General features: G+C 42.8%; 5 protein-coding genes across 5 annotated transcripts; 4 read left to right on the top strand and 1 right to left on the bottom strand.

Annotated features, from left to right (window-relative positions):
• Positions 1 to 3,816: 3,816 nt before the first annotated feature.
• Positions 3,817 to 4,491, top strand: EAF02_004749 (uncharacterized protein; the record flags this gene model as incomplete). Its single annotated transcript, XM_038900797.1, has 1 exon — positions 3,817 to 4,491. One exon carries the CDS (start codon positions 3,817 to 3,819, stop codon positions 4,489 to 4,491), a length of 675 nt encoding a protein of 224 aa, XP_038759309.1.
• A 3,979-nt stretch (positions 4,492 to 8,470) lies between these two features.
• On the bottom strand, positions 8,471 to 11,135 carry EAF02_004748 (uncharacterized protein; the record flags this gene model as incomplete). Its single annotated transcript, XM_038900796.1, has 2 exons — positions 8,471 to 10,959; positions 11,051 to 11,135. 2 exons carry the CDS (start codon positions 11,133 to 11,135, stop codon positions 8,471 to 8,473), a joined length of 2,574 nt encoding a protein of 857 aa, XP_038759308.1.
• Positions 11,136 to 12,810: 1,675 nt separating this feature from the next.
• Positions 12,811 to 14,415, top strand: EAF02_004747 (uncharacterized protein; the record flags this gene model as incomplete). Its single annotated transcript, XM_038900795.1, has 2 exons — positions 12,811 to 13,071; positions 13,120 to 14,415. The coding sequence occupies 2 exons, from the start codon at positions 12,811 to 12,813 to the stop codon at positions 14,413 to 14,415; spliced, it is 1,557 nt and encodes a 518-aa protein (XP_038759307.1).
• A 1,112-nt stretch (positions 14,416 to 15,527) lies between these two features.
• EAF02_004746 (uncharacterized protein) lies at positions 15,528 to 16,928 on the top strand (the record flags this gene model as incomplete). Its single annotated transcript, XM_038900794.1, has 2 exons — positions 15,528 to 16,289; positions 16,413 to 16,928. 2 exons carry the CDS (start codon positions 15,528 to 15,530, stop codon positions 16,926 to 16,928), a joined length of 1,278 nt encoding a protein of 425 aa, XP_038759306.1.
• Positions 16,929 to 20,630: 3,702 nt separating this feature from the next.
• EAF02_004745 (uncharacterized protein) lies at positions 20,631 to 21,967 on the top strand (the record flags this gene model as incomplete). The annotated part of the gene is made up of 4 exons (XM_038900793.1): positions 20,631 to 20,729; positions 20,784 to 20,811; positions 20,869 to 21,433; positions 21,487 to 21,967. The coding sequence occupies 4 exons, from the start codon at positions 20,631 to 20,633 to the stop codon at positions 21,965 to 21,967; spliced, it is 1,173 nt and encodes a 390-aa protein (XP_038759305.1).
• Between the last annotated feature and the right edge of the window lie 1,037 nt (positions 21,968 to 23,004).

Below are 23,004 nucleotides of genomic sequence, written 5' to 3'. Positions count from 1 at the left end.
CCATTTTGGTAGCGCCACGGCTAGTGAATTTTGCGATACAAATAGTCGGCAGGGAGGGAGTGAAAAGAATCTTGGCGCTTTGCAGGTAAAGCCCTGGCGAGAAAGACTCTTGACGGTTTGACCCTTTGTTGTGATGGTGATGTTGTAATGTTACGAACTTGCGAGGAATCGCCATTGTCCGAGTAGTGGTAGTAGTAGTAGTAGTGGTAGTAGTAGTAGTAGTAGTAGTAGTAGTAGTAGTAGTAGTAGTAGTAGTAGTAGTAGTAGTAGTAGTAATAGTAGTAGTAATAGTAGTAGTAGTAGTAGTAGTAGTAGTAGTAGTAGTAGTATTATTAGTGGTAATAGTAGTACCTACCTGGTATCCGCTCTCTGTGCCCAATAACAATAATGGATGATCTGGCCTCTCGTTCCTTTCTTTTGATGTTGCAATCGACAATTGATAGTTTGAGAGTACATACCATGGATACCATAGAGGTAGAACATCAATATTGATATTGACTCACTGAGCCTCTTGATGACATGAGAAGATTGTGATAGATCAGGTAGGTAGGTATATTAATTAATTACTTGCATAAGAATACCTATACATTACGATTTATTCCACGGTTGAAAAGGCTGAGATGCCTACCTACCCACCTACCCAGGCTCCTCGACAATTAATTTATCCATCCCTGGATACATGCATAACTCACATGCATTGGCGCGTATAAATTGGATATATTTCTATGTTATCGTCGTACGGTAGTATGAGTCACCGTTAAAGTTGTACTGCAGCATATCAAGCACCAGCCTCGATTGTGTTTCTCCATTCTTAGGTAATGACGCCACAGTCACATTCATTCCAAGGTCCGAGTACTGGAGGAACAACCTTGGAAACTTTGATCGTTTTTGCTTTGTTTACCTACCTACCTCGAGCCTACCTACCTCGAGCCTACCTACCTCGAGCCTACCTACCTACTATTTCTCTCCTTCCCGAGGCTCGATGTATCCTAGATACCATATCCGTGCCTCGGATACAAAACATTACGATATTGACACGCCCACGGTACCTATCATAGCGATATTGATATTGACATTGACATTGACATTATCATCATCATCACAAATCACAAATCCCAAATCCCAATTCCCAATTCCCAATTCCCAATTCAAGCAACCGCCCACCCCCAAAGCAGCATGGTCTCTTGTATGATCGACAGAATAAATGAAATAAATGAATTAAACAAACGACTGAATTTTAAATCCAGGCTCAAGCTTACATGCTAGGTATGCCAAGGGAGAACGCACCAACCCTTTCCTTATCGAAAGCTTTAATTCGAGTAATTCAAGTAATTCGAGTAATTCGAGCTATCTGTACCAGAAATTCTCCCCATGTTACCTAGTATTTCATGGCCGTCTGTCTGTCGGTCGGTACGGGGGACGTATAGGTATGACATGATGTATTACCATTTACCACTTTCCCCCACGATTTCATTTAACCTTTCACTACCTACCTATCTCCCTAGTACGTATGTACGTAGGTAGCTGGAGCTTCCTGAGATTTCCCGTGGGAATAATAGTTGGAATACTATCGGAGGGAGTTGGGGGCTGCAGGATACAAATGATGAGATACAAATGACGAGATACATTGATATCCATTATCATAAGAATTCAAACCATATATAAAGATTATGATCATGATTATTGATTGTCATGATTGTCATGAATAAATGAATGAATAAATAAACAAATAAATCTGCGCATCCTCATTTCGTGCCAACTTCACTACATAGTATATATGGAAAATATAATTATAATCCTCTCCTCAATTCATAAACAATAAACAATAATATAATCATCATCATAATCATCATCATAACCATCATCATAATAAAATCCGACGTCATCTCATCTCAACGAACCAAAGAATGTCCAAAACTCTATTATATATGAGGTCGTTTTACTAGGTACGGAGATGAGAAGTACCTAAGTATCTAGGTACCTAATAAATACCCACTTCCAGATGTGTTGGTGGGTTGATTGGTACAGTACTGTAGTTCGATGAATGCTACGTAGAGTAGGTAGGTAGGTATCGATCATCGATGAAAGACTGGTGAATCTCGAATGTGGAATAGAATCCCATGGATCACTGATAATTCGCCGTTACTACTACGATACGAGTAGATAAGTAGGTACCTACAACCTCAAAGCTAGAGTATTATTTAGTGTGTGAGCGAAAGCTTCTTTCGATTTATACTTATTATTACGGTGTAATTACTTGTAATATCGAGAGAATGGATATAGTAGAATATCGATAGTATTTTATCGATAGGTATGTAGTAGTAATATCTATACTTGAGAATTCTCTGATAATTCAAAACTACTATTTACACATACCGAGCTGTGAATTGTGGAATTTGAAATGGAGTTATGTGTGTTATGTAGGTATTTTGCATTAAGGTATTAAGGTATATATTATACATCTATCTATCTATCTACCATTTATTTGCTTATTTATCTATTTATTCATCTATTCATTTATTCATCTATTTATTCATCCATCCATCTATCCATCCATCCATCTATTCATCCATCCATCCATCTCCACCCAAACATCAACAAAGTACCTACACAAAGTACCTACCTACACACAGAGGCAATCACCCAAACCCCAGCCTCGAGGTGACCGAGTAGCAAGCATCCCATCCCATCCTTGAAAAATTGAACGTGCCACTACACGCACTGTACGATACATATTGCATATTGCATATGACATTGTATCCTCTACCCCTAGCATTCCTTACCGAGTGCGAATGCACTGACTGCATCATTTATTTATGGTAGACGGAGACCTTGACTGGTTGGTTTGTAGGTATTGTATTGTATTGTATTGTATTATGTTTTTGCTCTATTTCATGTTATCACTGTTATGGGGGTTTGGGAAGAGTTTTGATACGCAATTTGGAGGCTGTTGGGGCTAGGTAGGTAGGTAATATTTGGTATTTGGGTTTCTGTGGGTGTATGTCGATTGATTGTTTGAATTGGTGTAAAGGCTTGGGTGTCGAGATGAGTTTGGTTGTTATATGTTGGTTAGTTGTGATTTGGGTGTTGGGGTTTGGGTTGAGGTGTTGAGATGTTGAGATGGGTTGGTGTGTTCAGATTGATTTTGGATGTCGAGACGAGGTTGGTGTTGAGTGTTGAGGTGGTCTTGAGTCTTGATATGAGTATGGACGTTACATGAAGATGGGTTTGAGCATTGAAATTCGCTTGAACACTGAGATGGTTTTGCACATTGAAGTTACTCCAGATGGTACGGTATGAGATCGCAGGTTCACAAAGGTATCTTTGCTATGGTCTTTAGTCAATTGGAATACTGAATATCACCATGTATTCTCTCGATAAGATCTACCTCTACCTCCAGACTCCAAGTGGAGATTATATTGAGCAAATCATCCTTCAGCTAGGATAGATATTGAAGGGTCCTCTTCCTGTTTTGACGTGATCTCTTTTCTGACTTCTTCATGAACATTGGATGCGGTCAAATTGTATACACATAGTAGTGTAAGGTTACCCTTGTAGTCACGAGGTTGAATTTCAGGTTGACAACGCGCACAGATCAACACAAAACTAGGCTACAACCCAAATGCAGGCAATGAGAGAATCCTCAAAAGTCTCGAGATGAAGTATAAATATCGAGATACTTGAGTAAATATCTGCTAGGTATCCTTTTACATTGTTTGTTCCAGAGATTCGGGCATGAAAATATCGAGTCAGTTGGCATCCCAAGTTGATCAATCAGGAGACACACACATATATATTTGACAACATTGCATTAAAATGGACGCAGACTCAAGTCGCTCTACCGACACTAGCAAGAGTGCTGATCTAACAGACCACACTCTTACAGACTCTCGGGCTTCAGCCAAAATAGAACAGACTTCTACCTCTGATATTACCAATCATGGGAGTATTGAAGAACAGTCAATCCCCGTCAATCTTTCGCCATCCTCAGTCACACCTCCCAAGATCAAAAAGCGTATCACACCTACTCTGATTTCAGGCCCTCTAAACCATGGAATCCCCACTCATAATAGCCCATCAATCTCATCCTCCTCCGTAGCACCCACCAGCCCCAATGTTCACCAATCACGACTCAACTTATTAGAAAAACGAAACGCATGGCAAGAACGACAAAGGCAAAAGGCCATATCCCCAAGCATAAATCAACCGTCCCCCTCGAACCTAGCAAAACATTTTCAACGCATCGATCTTGAAAACAAGAGGAAAGATCCCAACGCGCCTAGACGAGGAATGTCCGCTTACATGTTCTTCGCCAACGATCATCGTGAAAGTGTTCGCCAGGAGTATCCCCAGTCTTCATTTGGACAACTTGGTATGATCTTGGGCGAGAAATGGAAAGCGTTGAGTATGGGGGAACGTAGAGTGTATGAGGAGATGGGGGCAAGGGACGTGAGAAGATATGAAGAGGAACTTGCTAGATATCGTGGTTGAGGATCTTCTCCATAGATCGATTGTCATACGGTTATTTTCAATGCCCTGTTCTCGCCAAGTCTTACTCACCTATAATCTCTTCATCTGTATACGCGCATATCTACCATGAACAACTGTTTCGTCTTTGCAAAATGCCAATTATCAACGGAAGTTGAAATCGGGAAGCAAGTTGATTGTCGCTCCACGCGATTCATCTCCACAACTAGATAGTTCCGAGACAAAATTCGATAGTGTATCACTTGAATAGGGGCTTCCGTGTTTAGAGACCAATCCAGGATATTAAAAGATCTTCTTTCGTTAAAAGTATCAGGAGAGTTTACGGCAAGAGGAATTTGATGGCACTAGTGGCCATATTCCATCAGATAAATGCCACTTGACAGATCCATGACAACCTTTCAAAATCCGCCACGGGCATTACAAAAATTGACTCGGGATCCCTTGAGTTTGTGTAGGTGTTAAGCGAAAGGACTTGTTTCTCTGGGATTGCGCTCCTAAACACCTAGTTCTCTCTCTATCATACACGCGGAAAGGATGAATTGATAAAGAATACTCGCATTCCCGAGTGCTAGTTTTATATTTTCATGTCATTACTCTCTCTCTCTATACATGTTTCGTCCACTCTACTTCCTGCAACTGTAGTTTTCTAGGTAGAGGCCTTTTTTGTGGGCGATGATAATGACGATGGTGATGAATTACAGTTTGTAGGTTTGGATATATTAATTAGAATTCAGAATCATTCAACGTTGCTGAAATCTCCATATCTCCATATCTTCAAATCTTCAAATCAGCAATTTCCCACATATCAATCTCATACTCATACTTAATCTTCAAATCATTCTTATATCCAACACCGCTTGCTTTATTGATAGACTATCAATTATGTCATAACAGCATAATAGTCATCTTCATCTTCATCTTCTTCATCGTTACTGAGGACTTTACAGCACTCGAATTATCTCCTGCTAGTGGTATGTAGCATTATTTTTATCTCGTATGATGTGGGGGAAGTAAGGTTCTATGTAGATAGGTAGATTTAATATCCATGTGGGATTGTAATATGTTTATATTTATATCTGCATTTATATCTGCATTCATATCTGCATTCATATCTGCATTCATATCTGCATTCATATCTGCATTCATATCTGCATTCATATCTGCATTTATATCTCATATCTCATCTATCATCTATCTCGTCTTTTCTTGTTAAAATCTGTACTCGCATACCCATATACCCATATAACTCCCTATAAATATTCCATCCATTCCATCCCATTCTATCCCATCACATCCCATCCATCCCATCCATCCATCATCACATTCAATACAAAAATACCAACCACCATGTTCAAATCCGACTCACTAATCTCGTCAACTCATCTCGTACTCTTCATACCTACCTACCTCACCAGGCCATACAGGGATCGAGGGGAATGAGCGAGCAGACGCACTCGCTGATAAAGGTACAAGAAGATCAGCCTCAGGATATGCGAACTGACCTACAGCGAGCGGTATCCGCTCTATAGCAAAAACCGCTATGGAATCGGCAGTATAGGTGTGGTGGATCAAACAGATACCAACACTCTCCAAACAGTACTAGAAATGGGATCCAAAGAGCACAAACAAATGCTCTAAGGAACTAGAACTCTCACGAGCGACTCTTTATTGTATGCTAGCGATCTGCTTAGTATATGGCGATTTCGAAAGCTATTATTGACGATTTAAATACGAGGAAGCAACAATCCATTGCTTATGTGATGTATTCAAATCCCTCGAGTATATTGTGTATTGCTATAAAGTCCTTGCGATCTATGAAACCTGGTCTCTAGATATCAAGTCTAAATATTTATTCTGCAATCAAGCAGCTCAAGAACGACTACTGAAATAGTTAATGTATATACTAGCCAAATTCGCTAAATTTATTGTTATAACAGATTTTTATAGGAGTATATGCCCTAGAACGCTATTAGAAGAATAGAAGGGGAGAAGGAAAGGGATTGATTGATTTAGGTGAATATAAGTAGAGAATAGGAGGGGATAGATTTAGAAAAGTTATATAGAAGAAAATTGAAGTATGCAGTATATTATATTGCAAGAGAATGTATATAAAAGCTATTCTTATAGGATAAAGCAGTTTTCAAATAAATATTATATAAAAGATTGGAAAGTGTGTATGAAGGTGCTCAGAGGATCGGAGACAAAGGTGTAAGTGCACTAGTTATCGCTTGGGAGGCTATTGAGGGTATTGAGACCCTATCTCTAGGAAAGGAGGATCATGTAAATTAGAAGATCACCCTGCAGTTAGTCCAATCATAATGCTCTCTGGGAGGCTCGCCTATACGGCCCGGTTGAAAATTACTAATAATAATAATAATAATAATACCTACCTACCTACCAGGTACCCGAGGTCCTCAACGATATCTCACTCCCATCTTCGTAATCCGTAGGTACTTCTCAAATCAATTGGATGCGCTCGTAAGGATATCAATCCGATTGTTCGTTCGTCCTCTAGAAATGGGAAATGGGATGTCAATATGCATTGATGTTCTGTTCTTTAGACAGGTATCTAGGTATCTGACAAAATCTATCTTTAAGTTTCAATATAATTTAATTCATGAATTCTATTTATCTATTCTATTTCGTCCTATTTTGTTCTATTCCATTCCATCCTATTATATCTCATCCTATTCTATCTCATTCTATTCTATCTCATCCTATTCTATCTCATCCTATTCTATCTCATCCTATTCTATCTCATCCTATTCTATCCCATCCCAAACTCCAAAATCCACATCCCCACCACCATCAATGATTATCTAGCTTCCCATTATAAAAAATATCAATCCCATATCTAGATATTCTCTAGATAGATGTGCCACAAAAAACACATAGATCTTCAATCCGATTCGATTTTCTAATCCTATTTATTCATCTCATCCATCATCTCACACCCTTCCCATCAACCTCTACTCTACTCTACACTCACAAAATCCTTAATCCCCCCCTCCCCTTAAAAATATCATCAACCCCAATATACTCACCTACCCGCTCACCCTCCCTCCCACCTAGTACAACAAACACGAGAAAGAGTTTAGCGAATTACATGTTTCTGAATCCTACTACTACTACTACTACCTAGGTACTAAGAATTAAACTACTTTTTCGTATACCTAGGAAGTAGCTAGTATCTGAATTGATAGTTAGAGTATAAATCTTAAGATTTATAGTTTCATGTTCTGTTTATACTATGTTTATATGTACTATGCTTATATACTATGTTTATATACTATGCTTATATACTATGTTGATATACTATGGTTATATATACTATCTCTCTCTCTCTCTCTCTCTCTCTCTCTCTCTATACATCCAATCAACATACTCTTCATCACCATCTCTCAGCTCTCAGCTCTCTCTCCTATCATCAAAATTCCATATACTTTTAAGCGAAGCGTCTCATCACAATAGTAAGACCCAAACCCTTCCTATCTTTTCTACTCTAGACCCAACCTTTCACAATACACCCATAACCAACAATGAATAAGTAGAATCATGAGCGCTGATAGGAATCAATTATCTGAACCCGCTGAACTATAACTACAGCTTTGAAAAAAGATATCATCGCGTCACCCACCTCCTTGCTTGATCACTGAGCGCATGGTTCGGCATGATATTCAGAAAGGATGGAGATATAAGAGCCAAATGGGATAATTACATGGAATCACATCATCCATTGAAAATTGCATACTGTCAAATGATCCTTCCCATTTCTCATTACTACTATACCCCCAAAAGGAACGTATGTATGCACAAAAGAAAATGCTTGCTTGCTTGTTGTGTACCCAACGCGATCGCTCATGCTTGCAAATGACATCACTAATGAAATAAAGACAACCGCCCAATCCACCCAAGCCCTGTAGTGAAAAACGACAGACAAGAAATACAGATCCGACCATATACACATCAGTCATTCGACCTTTCATTGCTTTAATTCTTTCTCCATGCATCCCGTGCAAAGTACAATTACCTCACCACCCTCACCCTTATTTCCTCTCTGACAAGGGAAAATCTGCCCATCATCGAACCCACCCGCGCAATGACCACATCGGAAGCATTCGTCATGCCATTCGCCGCCTAGTGCTTGTACGTATTGACCTAAAACGGCTTTCTTACATCTCTTACATTTTGGGGCTTTGCGTTCTGTGCGTTTGGTTTGACATGAGAGACACCAGGCATATCCGTCCTTTTCTATATGCGTCATTCCTTGTTCGAAAGGATCTCCGCACTCGGCGCAGAAGAAATGACCATAGTGCCAGTGTTCCCCGAGTGCGACGGCATGTTCACCAATGATAGGGGTTTTACAATGTTTACAACGAGGAGCATAGAGTTCGTGCCAGTCGAGATGACAATAGAATCGTAACCTAGCATCTCCGTCTTCGGCTTCTGTTTCACCCTCGGTATCGGGGATTGTCTCTCCATGTGCACGACGCTTTATACGATCGAGACGTGCTGCGCGGGAAACGGCGGGCTCGGGGCTAATTTCGAGATCTTGAAGAGCGGTGCCACATGTGAAACAGATAAAACATTCCGGATGGAACCGTTCGGGTACACCACGGAGAGCTACCACTTTTCCTTCAATTGGTAATTGGCACTGATGGCAAGTTGCTGTAGCTCGACTACCTGCAGCGGGAGACCAGTGGCCTCGAGGAATCGGCGTGGGGGCTTGTCGTGGATTAGGGCGTTTTGAGGCAGTTTTGGGATCTGGAAGCGGTCTTGCCTTTGATTGTGAGGAACCAGGCTCCGAAATCGTGGGGATCTGAGGTACGGACTGAGATACTGGCTCGTTGATAGTTGGAATATTTATCGTTGGTACAGCCGGTGCTGATTTGGTTGGGCTTGATCCCGGTTCAATGATCGTTGGAACACTAGGAGCCGAAATAGAAATTTGAGGGGAATCAGGAAATTTTAAGGTAGGGACTGACGGTGTTGATTCTGAGACACTTATACTAGGAACCGGGACGCTCACTTGGGTCGGTGCACTAAAATCCTTGTTTGATGAGACAGGCGTCGGACCTGGTCGAGCAGGTAGGCTTTGCTTTTGGCTATTTGGCCGGCGATCGAACGGCGATCTTCTTCGCACTTCTGGCTTGTCATCAGCCTCCTGCGGCTTCCAATTTTTGTCAAAGCTTACAATTGGACGGCCAGGTTTATCACTGACTGCAGTGGGCGTGGGGAGTTTGGGGCTGCGATCACTAAGACGCATGCTTGTCGCTTGACGTATATCTTCACCTCTGATCTCAACCCCATTCTTTTTGGGAATCTCTTCCTTCTCAGCATCTGGTTCATTTGCCGGCGGCATATTTGCAGTATATGCAGGATTTCTTGACTGTGTTGGTGGATTTTTATATATCTCGGTTGTGGATAGCTTTTTGGTGATTTCAGGCGGGGTACTATTGGATCGTGGAACATCCCCGGAAAATTGAACACGATTTAGGGGATTTCGAGGCTTGACCTGTAAAGCAGAGGCTGGGCGGCCATCCATGGGTCGACCACGATCGGAATTATTCGTGCTTTCTTGCTGGGGTTCCTCCCAAATCTGTTCACCAGTAAAGCTGCCTTTGATTTCGCCGCTAATGTTCCTCTTGCCACCACCGCTCATTCTTCTTCCGTTTTGTAGTCGGCTAATACTGCCGTAAGTCTTCGTAGCTTGTTGAGCCATTGCATCTCGACCGGTATTTAGGGATCCACTTAACGTTGGTTCTGGAGTAATACTGTTCTTCAATGGGGAGGAAGGCCTTGAAGTTACGGGGTTTTTTGGTCCTTCTTCATCGCTCACAATTGAGTCTTTTCTTGGAATTGCATCTCTAGCAAGCTCCGTAGACACACCAGGGCTAGTGATTCGTCCAACACTCTGAGTCCTTGCACGCGCATAACTGTTCTTTCTTAAATGGTCTTTGTATCGATACGGCGCATCAGGATTTTTGAACTTATCCCCAAACTGGTGCGTGTAGACCAACTCGGATGCTTCCTCTTGCGCAGCTTTGTGGATCCGCACTTCGTCGTCGTGTTCCCCTTTTATATCCATGTCCTCCATAGCCTCTCGCAGAGACGCTGCCTCCTCCTTTTCCATCCATCTTAGACCTCGTTCGATATATGTAGCACTGGGGACAACTTCGGAGGGTTTGAGAGGAAGCTCTTGAGGTGGTTGAACAAGCGATCGCCCTGCTCTAGAGCTGACCGAAGAATATGACCCAACGGAATTTCGAGTTGGTCTGCGAGAAAATGAACTTCCGGGCCGCGGTTGAAGATCGACAGAAGCTGGGGTCTCTGGTGGGGCATTTGTCTGCGGGGTGATAACTGATGATACCGATGATATTGAATTGGATTGTCGCCGTTTACTCGGAGGGGGAGGCCTTGCGCCACTCGGGCGAGCAACACGATTGTTTCTTAAATCTGCCAAGTAGTCCGCTATCAACTGTCAGTAAGAAGCAAGACCATTTCTCAAGGACTTGAGCTTTGCCGGTAGCTGCAAACAAAAGAGAAGATAGATCGAGCTTACCAAATTGATCGTTTGACATATATGATGGCCCAGGAGGAGTGACATTATGGTCGGTTGGCTCCTTAGATTTCCCTCTCAGTAACATTGTAAAAATCAGAAGTTGAAGAAAGTTGGCTCAAAAAATTATAGTTTGGCGAAGAAGCTTTAAGTATCGATGGCAGTGTAGCGAGGATTTGTTGGCGGTGTGTTGCGTCAGAGTTTCTATCCAATGTGGAAGTTCCAAGTATCTGTGATAATGTTTGAGATATAATTCGAGGCGTGATTCGTGCGTATTGCTTAGGATATCGTAGAGATAATGTGGTTGCAAAAGGAGGAAGAGGAGGAGGGTGATGATGATGATAATGAAATTATTGAGGGGAAGGTAAAAAGGAATACAATGTTTATCAACAAAAGAGACAGCAAAGAGAGACAAGCAATAACAATAATAACATATACTTTTTTTTATAGGTCTTTGATGATTATGAAGTTGACAGTAACAGGGAGAAAACCAAGTATCACTTTGGATTCTTCAAACATTCCATGTTTTCTTATACAAATCACACAGTACAACCTACCTGGTGGAGGTTGGTTCTATTGCTATCGCGCCGAAGTCAATAATCGGCTGAAGGCTAAACAGTCGTCTCAGCAACAAGCTTCTCTTGGACTTGAGCCTCCAAAATGTACCTAGGTATTAGATCAGATCTAAATTATGGAGACATGATTTCCCAAATCAGAACCTTATAGAATACACTTTATGTACTTGAATCCTTCGTCCTCTTTCTCTTCTTCTTCTTCTTTTTGAGCTTTGGAGGTTTCGATCGATTTCCTCGATTTCTTCTATTCCGTATGCTATGGATCCAATTAATGGAGAATTTTTGGGAAAACGCATCCGGAACAGCGAATACAGCAAGGGGGGCTGCTTAGTAATACACAGGAGAGCGAATGGCTCTGTAATGATAGATTATGTAAGCGAGATAAGGTACACCGCGAGACCGGATGGGTAAGTTATGTTACACCGCTTTTATTTTACCACCAATGGAATCAATCTGCCCGGCCAAATTGATCCTGGCTAATGAAGGCGGTGTAATGACACAACTTATTCCATATCCATACCTTCGTACTGGTTGTTTCCGCCAGCAACTTTCCATTTCTCTTCTTGATCCTTTTCCCCTTGTCCCCTCTTCCTTCCGCCAAACACCACAACATTAACCTTACATCTTCTCCATCTTGCTCTTCTTCACCCTCTTCATCCTCTTTACTACATCCAATATACACACATGATCTTTACCGTCAGCACCCACACATCTCTTCACACCAAACCCAGCACATTCTGGTAGGTATCCACAGTCTACATGGCCAAGCAAATTGATTGGTGGCGAATGCTATGGACGGATCCTCGGCTTCAATTATTACTACTGAAGAAGGATTCTTAATTTCTTATTCCCGATTCTATACCCATTACCCATACCCAAGTGAATATGTTAGGGAATAGCTCTGGTTAGCTTCGCGGGGAGATAAAGCTCAGGTAAGAAAATGCATTTCGTGACTAAAACTTTTGCGCCCTTCACAATCATATTGATGCGCCGGTCCGGTGAGTAGGAAGGTCATTGCCTTCTTCAAATGCAGAGATTCCTTCGCATTTTCTTTTGAGCCTATCTTCATGGACTTGCATCTTTAATCGGTACTTTTTTTCCTTTCTTCGTGTATATCTCATCTACACTCTTCTCGATTAATTTCTTTCCTTCTGTATCTATCTTCAAGGATACACCTTTCCATGTGAGATGAGTGCCATCAACAATGAGCGGTCAGGACGAGATGACAACAACGAAATGAACATTGCGAATGTGGTGGAGAATGTGGACAAAGATAGAAGGGGCCCATCAGATAAAAATCTTCTGGCGGTAGATCGAGGGCATTACACCGATGACCCAGAAAGGATTGAGGACTCGAACCCAGTGGATGTACCTCCTGATGGCGGATATGGCTGGGTTTGTGTGGCATGTGTATTTCTGATCAACGGGCATACTTGGGGAGTCAATAGTGTCAGTGAGCCAGCTTTCCATGCTTCTCGTTGCTAATGAATCTATTAGTCTTATGGCGTTTTCCTTGCTCACTACCTTGCGAGTGATACTTTTCCTGGCGCAACTTCCCTTGAATATGCGTTCGTTGGCGGTTTATCGATTTCTTTAGCCCTCCTCACCGCACCGGTAGCCACGAGCTGTACGCGCAAATTCGGAACACAAGTCACTCTAGCCATCGGTATTGTACTCGAAACCGCTGGGCTTCTCGGGGCTTCTTTTGCATACGAGATATGGCATCTATTCCTATCGCAAGGTGTCGCTTTTGGGTTCGGTATGGGTTTCCTCTTCGTAGGTAGCGTTGGAGTGGTACCACAATGGTTCTCGAAACGTCGATCTTTAGCCAATGGCATTTCAGCAGCTGGAAGTGGACTGGGAGGTTTGATATATTCCTTGGCAACAAATGCAATGATTCAATCCATTGGGCTCGGCTGGGCTTTCCGAGTATTGGCTATTTTGGCTTTTGCAGTAAACACCATTTGTACAATTCTGGTCAGGGATCGAAATCATGCGATTGGATCTGTCCAGAAAGCTTTTGACATACAACTGTTCAAGAAGCCTGAATTCTTCCTTTTACTTGGATGGGGATTCTTCAGTATGCTCGCATACATTGTTCTTCTCTTCTCCTTGCCTAATTACGCGGGGAGTATCGGTCTCTCAGCCAAGCAAGGTTCGGTTATTGGTGCTATTCTAAATCTTGGTCAAGGTCTCGGCCGGCCATTTGTAGGGGCATTTTCGGATGCAACTGGGCGAATCAATATGGCGGGCACTTGTACCTTCCTAGCAGGACTTTTCTGTCTCGTTATTTGGATTTTCGCTAAATCATACGGAGTTCTCATTTTTTTTGCTCTTATTGTCGGAACTGTCTCGGGCACATTTTGGGCCACTGTTGCCCCGGTGGGTGCAGAAGTAGTAGGTCTCAAAGTCCTTCCTTCGGCTCTATCTATCATTTGGTTAGTGCTTGTGATACCTTGCACTTTTTCTGAGCCAATTGGACTAAAGTTGAGAGCCTCATCTGGGGATATATACCTACACGCACAGGTCTATGCAGGATGTATGTACATAGGAGCTGCACTGTGTATGTGGGGCCTGAGGGCATGGAAAATCAAGGAGTTGGAGAGCTTAAGAGAGGGAGAAAGGGAGAAAGAAGTAAGGGATGAGGACGAGGCAAGGAGGGAAAGAGAAAGGGAACAGGGCGAAGAGAAAGATTCTGAAGAGGGTGCCAATGTTCCGATGAGAAGGCAGATGACAAGAACAGAGAGTGTGAAGCGAGCCACAAAGGGGCTTTGGGTTTTACAGAGAGTTTAGAAAGATGCTATTTATACCCCGGTATATTCAAAATAGATGTCAGAGAGGAGGCATACATATATACACACACATAATTATATTGATTTCAACATCAATTTAAATTCATTGGATACTACCAATGTCGTATGCAACACAAATAGATATCATCATTGGGGTGATACCTAGTTTTGCTTTCCAGATCATGTTCATGTTTGCGGCGATGAAGATCTTGTTGTCTGTATATATATATGATCTCTAATGGCTTATGAGATATGACGAATTCTGATGGAAAAGAACGAATACAAAAGATATTGAGCAGTCTGTCTCAAGGGGGTCGTTATCATTGCTGAACAATAAGACTTTGATGCACCTAGTAGTAGTTGAAAAGAATTACCATGACCAAACGATCTCACAAATTCACAATCACAATCGCAATCACATGTAAATAATTAATGATTACCTAATTGATTCTGATTCAAGTCTAGCGCGGGAAACTCACCTTCCTGATTGTTGAGATTATGCGGAATGTTCCTGGGCCTACCTAATAAGCGGGATCTTTTTTCAGGGTCTTCCTAGAGAGCACGAGACCCTATTTGGAAAATAACAGGAAATTCACAATCCCCTCATCTTGGACTAATCTTCTCCTTATTCACCATTTTATTTTGACCCTTTCTCTTGGAAAACTGTCTACTTGTAATATAATACTTCAAAGGACCAAACAGAAAGATTTTGAGCCTCAATTGATTAACATTGTGTTACTTTCTCGAAACTACACGCACAGAACAATCGCAAGCAGCGCAAAAGTGTTCTTTGAGAGCACCCCTATTCCCCTTCTTCTAGCCACCGTATATTGGTGATATTAATATATTATAGAGAGTGCGGGATTCAAACCTACGATACCTGCCGAAATTCAGAATCCATTTTCAACGCTGTTCTCTGTAGGTCAGTCGCGTACAAACGTTGTTCACCCCTCAGGGCTTCATAGTCCTATCATCTAAGACAAATCCAATTCGAGTAGGTCCGTTTTGAATCCTATCATTTTGCAGATTATTAATAGATTTGAAACAGCATAAAGAGCCTGCATCGATTTGAATCCTTTCGCTTGCGGCCGGCTCCTTTCGTAAACAAACATCATGGCCACAATATCAACGCCGAATACTTCTTCGATTGGCAAAATCCGCTTTATCCCTCTCTCTTATAACTCCGCCGAGTCTCAAACATCAGCCTTACGTCTAATCCTGACCCTGCGCCCCGAATGGGAACAAACTGACGGGAAAATCGAGTTCATACGATTTACGGATGGCATAACAAACACATTATTGAAGGTTATCAACAAGAGACCTGGGCTCACCACGGAAGAGATTGATAACGAGGCAGTTCTGCTGCGGGCATATGGCCAAGGAACCGATTTAATTATCGACCGAGAACGTGAGACTCAGAATCACGAGTTACTAACGCAATACAATTTAGCACCAGCATTACTTGCCCGATTTAAGAATGGAATGCTATATCGATTCATTAGAGGAGCGGTCACTAGTCCAGCAGACCTCAGACAGCAAAGGATTTGGCGTGGAGTAGCTAGACGATTGGCAGAGTGGCATGCGGTTGTTCCTTGTCTGGCGACGAATCATGAGGTCCAACCCACAGAAATAAATGGTAGTGAACAATTTGCTTTTCCAGCTGCATTGAGCAAGGTGGAGCCTGCTCTCCAATCTGCTATTGACAATACCGCTCCTGGAAAACCAGCCCCTAATGTCTGGACGGTGATGCAAAAATGGATATATGCACTTCCCGTGGGATCAGAGGCAGAAAAGACTCGACAGGCAACTTTGCAAAAGGAACTGAATCGCCTGGTTGCTGAGCTCAGCAATCGACCTGGTCTTGGTGAAAATAGTGTGAGTGACCTTCGTGAAACCCGATGCGATCATAATTGTCTCTGGACGCAAAGTAGTGCTAGCATAACAATGCAGTTCCCGCTGTAACATCTTGCCGCCGAGAACCGTGCTGACATTTTCCAGCTCGTATTTGCCCACTGCGACCTTCTAAGTGGAAATGTTATCGTGCAACCCCAACCCACTGGCACTACTACCCCCGCTGCAGTAGAAACAGTCAGTTTCATCGATTACGAATATGCCACTCCTTCTCCAGCAGCTTTTGATATTGCCAATCATTTCGCGGAGTGGGGAGGGTTTGATTGCGAACATCAATACATGCCCACGCGCGCAGAAAGGCTCGATTTCATTCGGGAATACATTCGAAACTATTTTGCTCAATTGAAGCAAACTTGCGACGAAGAAGCAGAGGTTCAGAAAATGTTTACCGAAGTAGATGTATTCAGGGCGGTTCCAGGGTTCTATTGGGGAATTTGGGCATTGATTCAAGCCACGATATCTCAGATCGATTTTGACTATGCTGCATACGCAGAAATCAGACTGGGAGAATACTGGGCCTGGAGAGGAGAAAATGATGGTAGTCGAGCGGCTTCTGGCAAGGAAATGTCCTTGAGAGAGCGAAGATGGGCGCAGGACGCATAACTATCCCCAAAAAATCGATGCACAGCATGCATTTAGAATTTATTTAGATCGACTTGCATATTTATGAGGCTTCAACGCCTAGCAGCGTAGCCCGGTAGGAACACTGGAGTCTTCAACGACAAAATTTTGAGATACCTAATGAAGTTAAAAAGTTTCAAAAGTACATAGCTTGATTTTCACCATCAAAGAAAGGTTGATGATTTGCAATATAGACACTTTCAAGCAAATACCGTGCTGTCGCTGCACCCTTTTCACATTAAGGTTCACTGAAAAGACTGAGAGGAAATGTCAAAAGCAACATAGTAAAACAAGCTTAAATTGATGACTGGGTATCATAGGTTAAGCCTGATGCTAAGGTGACATTCGGGATCGGCCAGTACCTAGGCTCAAGCTCCAAATGTAGTATTGTACGCAAACGAAGATCAACTAGGGAAAGGACTTATTAGAGGAGGTAATGTGGATGTTTCATCGGTAACTGCCTCGTTTGATCCTAAGAAGTTCATCTTACATATTCAATACCGAATCAGCCTTACAAGATGAGACAAGATCAGACAAGATTCCGTACTATAGGGATCGAGTTATGGATGTTTCGCCTCCCTTTGTATTGATGGAAATGAAGGTTCGGCTTACGCCTCTCTAATATTCCCGCGTGTGGTAGCATTACGGCCTATCCGTTGGATCCATGGGAAAGGATGCCGCCATGATTGCTCGGTGCTTGTGCCACACGGCTCATGATTCCAGAGATCTATATTCATACCTTCATTTAGCACCATCACCCAGTGAGATGCACGGCCACATCCTCTTCTTAGGTTTATTAGTTGCATCATACATAGGTACCTATGTTTCCTGCATTGCCGGGGCTATCAGCTATGGTTGTCAACAGAGGAACAGAACCGGAGATTCGCTAGATTCAAATTGTCACAGCCAAAATGATCTATATTTGGCGGCTAACCTTCGCGTGGCAACTGTCCCGGTGTGATAATTTACGGAACCCCGAAAATTTGCAGTCTGAATTGTCAATCTGTGTGGTGGCCATGGCAGTGGCCGGTATTTGCCAGATAGGTACTCAAACAGTCACCCAGTCTATCCCCTAGCTCGAATTGCCCAATTCGGATAACTGTAGCGAATCTCGAGATAGTGAAAATAGTGAAAAGATTGACAGTGTGTTGAGAGGGAATCACAGAACTAGCAGTACTGATAGAAAATCCAGACGTGTACTCATGCGGCCAGAAAGTATGCAACTCATGCCTCAACGGGATTAAATTGTTTCGAGGCTCAAGATCGAGTGGATATCAAGTGGAGAGCAGCCAGTAGTAGTTTTCGTACCGTACTTACTCCTTTGCGATTAGCGCCAGACAAACTTCCTAAATCCAAACTTTGATTTACTACCGCATTCTGGGCCGTGTACTTACTCGAGCATAGGTAGCGCTCCGGGGCGTTACGCCGATTCTTACCATAACCTTAGTTGAATTATAGTCAGGAGCTGCTAGTCTACTCCATTGCAACCAATCCCCATTTCTCATGCTTATCCAAAATCTGCACTAAATCGTGGAATCGGCCATCAAGATGTTGAAGGATTGCCAAGCAATACAAACCAGTCAATGCCACAACTAAGCGGTTCTCAAGTACAGCACCAAGAAACACCAGTAAGAAAGTAGCTCTTGAGGGGCAGGCCGTTGGGTTTTCAGCCCGAAGAAAAAGAGAGAGAGAAGAAAAGAAGAGAAAATAGATTGATGTCCTATTTTGGGTTCTGACCTCAGAATACGTTTCAAGCATGTACGACCATGCACTGTATCATGATTGTGCGACCTTCTAGAGATTACAACACCGTTGTTGGATCTTATATCTTATACGTGACGTGTAATCTGCATGCTTACCTTAGGTATATCAGCACTTGAAATCTATCATGGGCGGCGGTGACGATCTAACCACATAACCCTCTTCAGTCGGTACTACCACAATCTCACACGCTACTAATTTGACACCATCAACTGTAGACCGTTACCCCATATCTTCGACATCACACTATCCTACTAGAGCAAAGGCAAGGCTGATAGCTATTGCGCCTCTTGAGCCTGTCTTAGATTATTTCGGTGCCTTTTGTGCGACGAAATGTCTTGCAATCCTGACTTGACTCAGAACGAACTACATCCTCAATTTCTTATCATTAGAGAATCGAGATGGAAATCAAAGGTTGTTTTGTTGTATGCACGAATAGGATTGGTGCAGCGACTCCTGGAAACACCATTTAGATGAGGCAAATTCAGGTTTGGGTCCAGTTCCAGGAACCAGGGACAATTCAATCTATCTTCTAAAAATACCCGATGCAACATATAAATTCCTATTTGCTGGGTTACGATTTCGTGTGGCGACAACGTTAATTCGACGTCAATGTCACAATTAACAATGAGTAAGAATAATTGTATCAGATATTATTAATGGACCTGGGACACCCGAGTACATTCACCGGATGTACGCCCTTGCCAAAAAAAATGCAGGCCCGGATATACATGGCACATGCTGTTCATTGTCTCCAGAATCTGACATTGTTCCATAAAACTTGATGACTATTTGTTGATCTGACCCCAAGGTGATGATGCCAATCCAATCCTAGCTCTTTACCATAATCCGTAGGCTGTCAAATCAAGAATTTTCCCATTTGTGAAGCTCTGGATTGGATTAATTTAGCTCAATTTAGCTCGAAGCTGCTGATTAGTGTGTTGAGCAATGCTTTGATTGGCTCCGTCGGGGTTTGGAAAACCTTCAAAGCTTTCATGGAGCTGAGGTCCTCTAGACAAATCACCTCGAAGGATCATCATACTTTTAGCCTTACAGAGGTTAACACATCAGTTATACAGCCCAGGATCATCGTCACGGTGCGAAAATAGCACGGCTTGGAGTGTTTGGATTTGCAGGATACGTAGCTAACAACAACTCTAACCCCATACTGAAGCTCCAAGTGTCTGTTAGTGCAGCTAATCATATAGATGCAGTTCTCATGATTCAACAGTTGATAGATCACAGGAATACTCTGAAAGTTAGTCTGTTTGTACGACAATACTGGGATAGTAATGATAGTTGACCAAAAAACCTCTGAGAACAAAGCTAAAGATACACACATTGAAAAGCTAAAGTAAGCAAACAAGAACAGCAAAGTATTAGTGCGCGGGTTCTTCCTTCCTTCAAGAGGTGGTGATTTATCACTTTGTGTAAGCATGTATAAAATTTGTATTTGGCATTCTACAGAGTACATACACACTCCGTGAAGCTAGAGCCAATAGCCAGAACTCGCATTCGCTTGATTCCTTCAACGAATCATCAAGAAATGAGTTTCTAACTTTCTCGCTTATGTCGAAACCAATCCTAGTCGAGTCAAATCTCAAGCGCATGGGAATATACACGCCCATCCCTGAAGACTATAACGGGTGGAGTTTGTTGTTAAAAGCGGTGGCTTCCCCCACCTCTGGTCAAGATCAGGGATAGTCCTAGCGATTCAAGGCTGAATATTAGCACGATACCCATTCCTGAATGGGAGAGGTATGGATCCATGCGCCTAGGAGGCATATTTTGTAGGATGTAAATGCTCAAGGATAAAATGATCTCACTGACTGCGGACCAGAAGGAATGACTGATATAACTCACTTTCCTTCTCCATCCAAACCGCTTTTGTTATATATCATCTAGGCATCACCCAACACAACCATGGCCACCACTTTCACGTCCACCATCCACGACTCTAGGCAATATTTTTATTCAACAGCAATGGATTCTTCAGCGGATAAAGAAGAACGCAAGCGCGAGGTATATTGCTCTCCCATAGGCAACTACTATACGGAGACTAATAAAAAGTTATAGTACAATCGTCTTGCACAAAGAGAATTCCGTATGCACTCTACGATCTACATGACGAGTAACTAAAAACTAATCATGAGTTTACCAGGCCGAAGAAGAAAGGAACACCTCAAGAACCTCGAGCAAGCCCAAAAAGAACAGAGCTCGGAGCAGTCTGAGGAGATTGAGCGCTTGAGATATCAAAATGACGAACTTAGAAGAGAGAACGAAACTCTTCGGGCGCAACTATACGGTTCAACGACACAAAGTCTCCTACTTCAACCAGTAGGACAGATTCCTTCCGATCATCGACAGTACTCTTTATCCCCATCTATTTCTGGCGCATCTATTTCCAATGCCGGTAGTCCCCCCGCTTCTTTAAGCTCAGAGATGATGTCGATGGGCTCAATACCAATGACATCTACGATGATTTCACCATCCACATATGCATATGCCGATTCGGCTGCTTTATCTTCTCAGCCATATATGGTACATCAATCCGGGCTCCGTCCACATAACTCACAAAGCTCACCTGATACATCAGGATACACACGGAATGCTCGATCTGCAATGGGGCCTTCAAATTTTCAACACCCCTCTCTAAGCGTCCCTCGAGCCAGCGGCAGCGGCAACGCTACCGACCAACAACCTAGGGCATCTTCCTCAAGACAAAAGTTAGTAGCTCCTATGGACGACGCAGCTTATGGGTGGTATTAACGGTCTGAAGTGTCTTGATGGCTACGGTGCCTTACGATCGCAAAAGATGTTGCATTGAGATTCGAGAACTTTTCCGTCCACTCCTTTCCGACCCTTCTATTGTGGAGGGCTCCTCTCCAGACCGTCATCTCGCCCTTCTGCGCTCCATGACTGACATGCTTCCTCCAACCCTCCAGCCCAACAAGTCACAACTCGAAAAAGCTCACTATTACGCTATTGATATGATCGCTTCTCCTGCATTGCGAGAACGTCTGATGACTTTAGCTGGAGATGTAGCGCTAAGTTTTATTCGGGACTTTGGAAGTTGCATTGGAGAGGCGGATGACACGGGGCAAATTATCATATGGGGAGACGATCCCCACAATGAGATATTATGGGAAGTTTCGCAACCTTTATTAGAGCGATGGGGCTGGCTACTCGGCCGGGATTTTGTGGACAGAAGCAATGCATGGAGGGCACAACGAGGTGCCCCCCCTCTACCTGATTGGTAAAGAAGGAGTTTTGGGAGTGCCGGTTGAATGAGTGGGATTTGGTTTGAAACGGACTTCAACGAAGTACGAAATACGGAGTGAAATTGGGCATCACGATATACCACAGCATAGCGAATGGCGTTCAGCATTTTGAAATGGTGTTAATTTTTATTGGCTTAGAGGTTTTATGTCCAGAGGCCCTTTTGGGCCCGATAAACATGAGACGAAGACCAGGTCTGGATTTCTGCAATTAGATACCAAAATTATTTTTTTAGTAACCTACTCTTGAAAATGGTTGTTGAGGCTTGAATTACCTATCTATGCATGTGATGAAAACCATAGGGGAGGTGTAGCCAAGGATCCGAGGGCCGAGTGTTGGTACTGTACTACCGTGTTGCAGCTTGCACGCGATCACTTTAGTTTGAGGGGTACACCAAGAAATTTCATGTCGTTCCCATCTTCCGATAGATTATCGAGCAATCGACTGACTCCAAGAAGACCTAATGGCAATAAGCTCTAGCCAGATATCTTAATCAACTTATTTTCAAACACATGATGATCTCTAGTATAGGCCGGGAACTTCACTCCGAGCATCGAATGTGTACATGAGACTCGTGGTACGGTACGTCTGCAATACCACTACACCTCCCAAGCACGTCAAAAACTGTCAATAGTGCCTTAGCACAAGGAGTTCGCCGAAGTGAGGTGCGAGTGGCAAGTTTTCGAATATTGTTCATCGACGGGTTTTCAATGAAGGGGTAGACTTTAATCATTAGATCTGGCCATCAATCGGAAGCTACTGAGCTACCCCGCCATGTACGTATGGTTGTATTGGGATCTAAGATCTCAACAAGCTAAGTGCGCGTTGATATTGGGTACTCGCGGCTATCGTTCATTGATTTATAAAATATCAGACCACCTTACCTTAGTGTCGGTAGGTTTGCAGTGGCGAGACGGCTCAAGTTCAACTCGAAAGTATCGACAGGGCTAAGTTACGTTGCACTCACATTCAGATGGTTCCGGAGTGACATGCAGACAAGCTAGTTTTCGAGCATCGA

The sequence above is a fragment of the Botrytis sinoallii genome (genome assembly GCF_014898435.1).
Source record: "Botrytis sinoallii strain Bc 23 chromosome Unknown BSIN_007, whole genome shotgun sequence".
In the NCBI taxonomy this organism is placed as follows: domain Eukaryota; kingdom Fungi; phylum Ascomycota; class Leotiomycetes; order Helotiales; family Sclerotiniaceae; genus Botrytis; species Botrytis sinoallii.
This window is presented reverse-complemented; position numbering and strand designations above follow the sequence as displayed.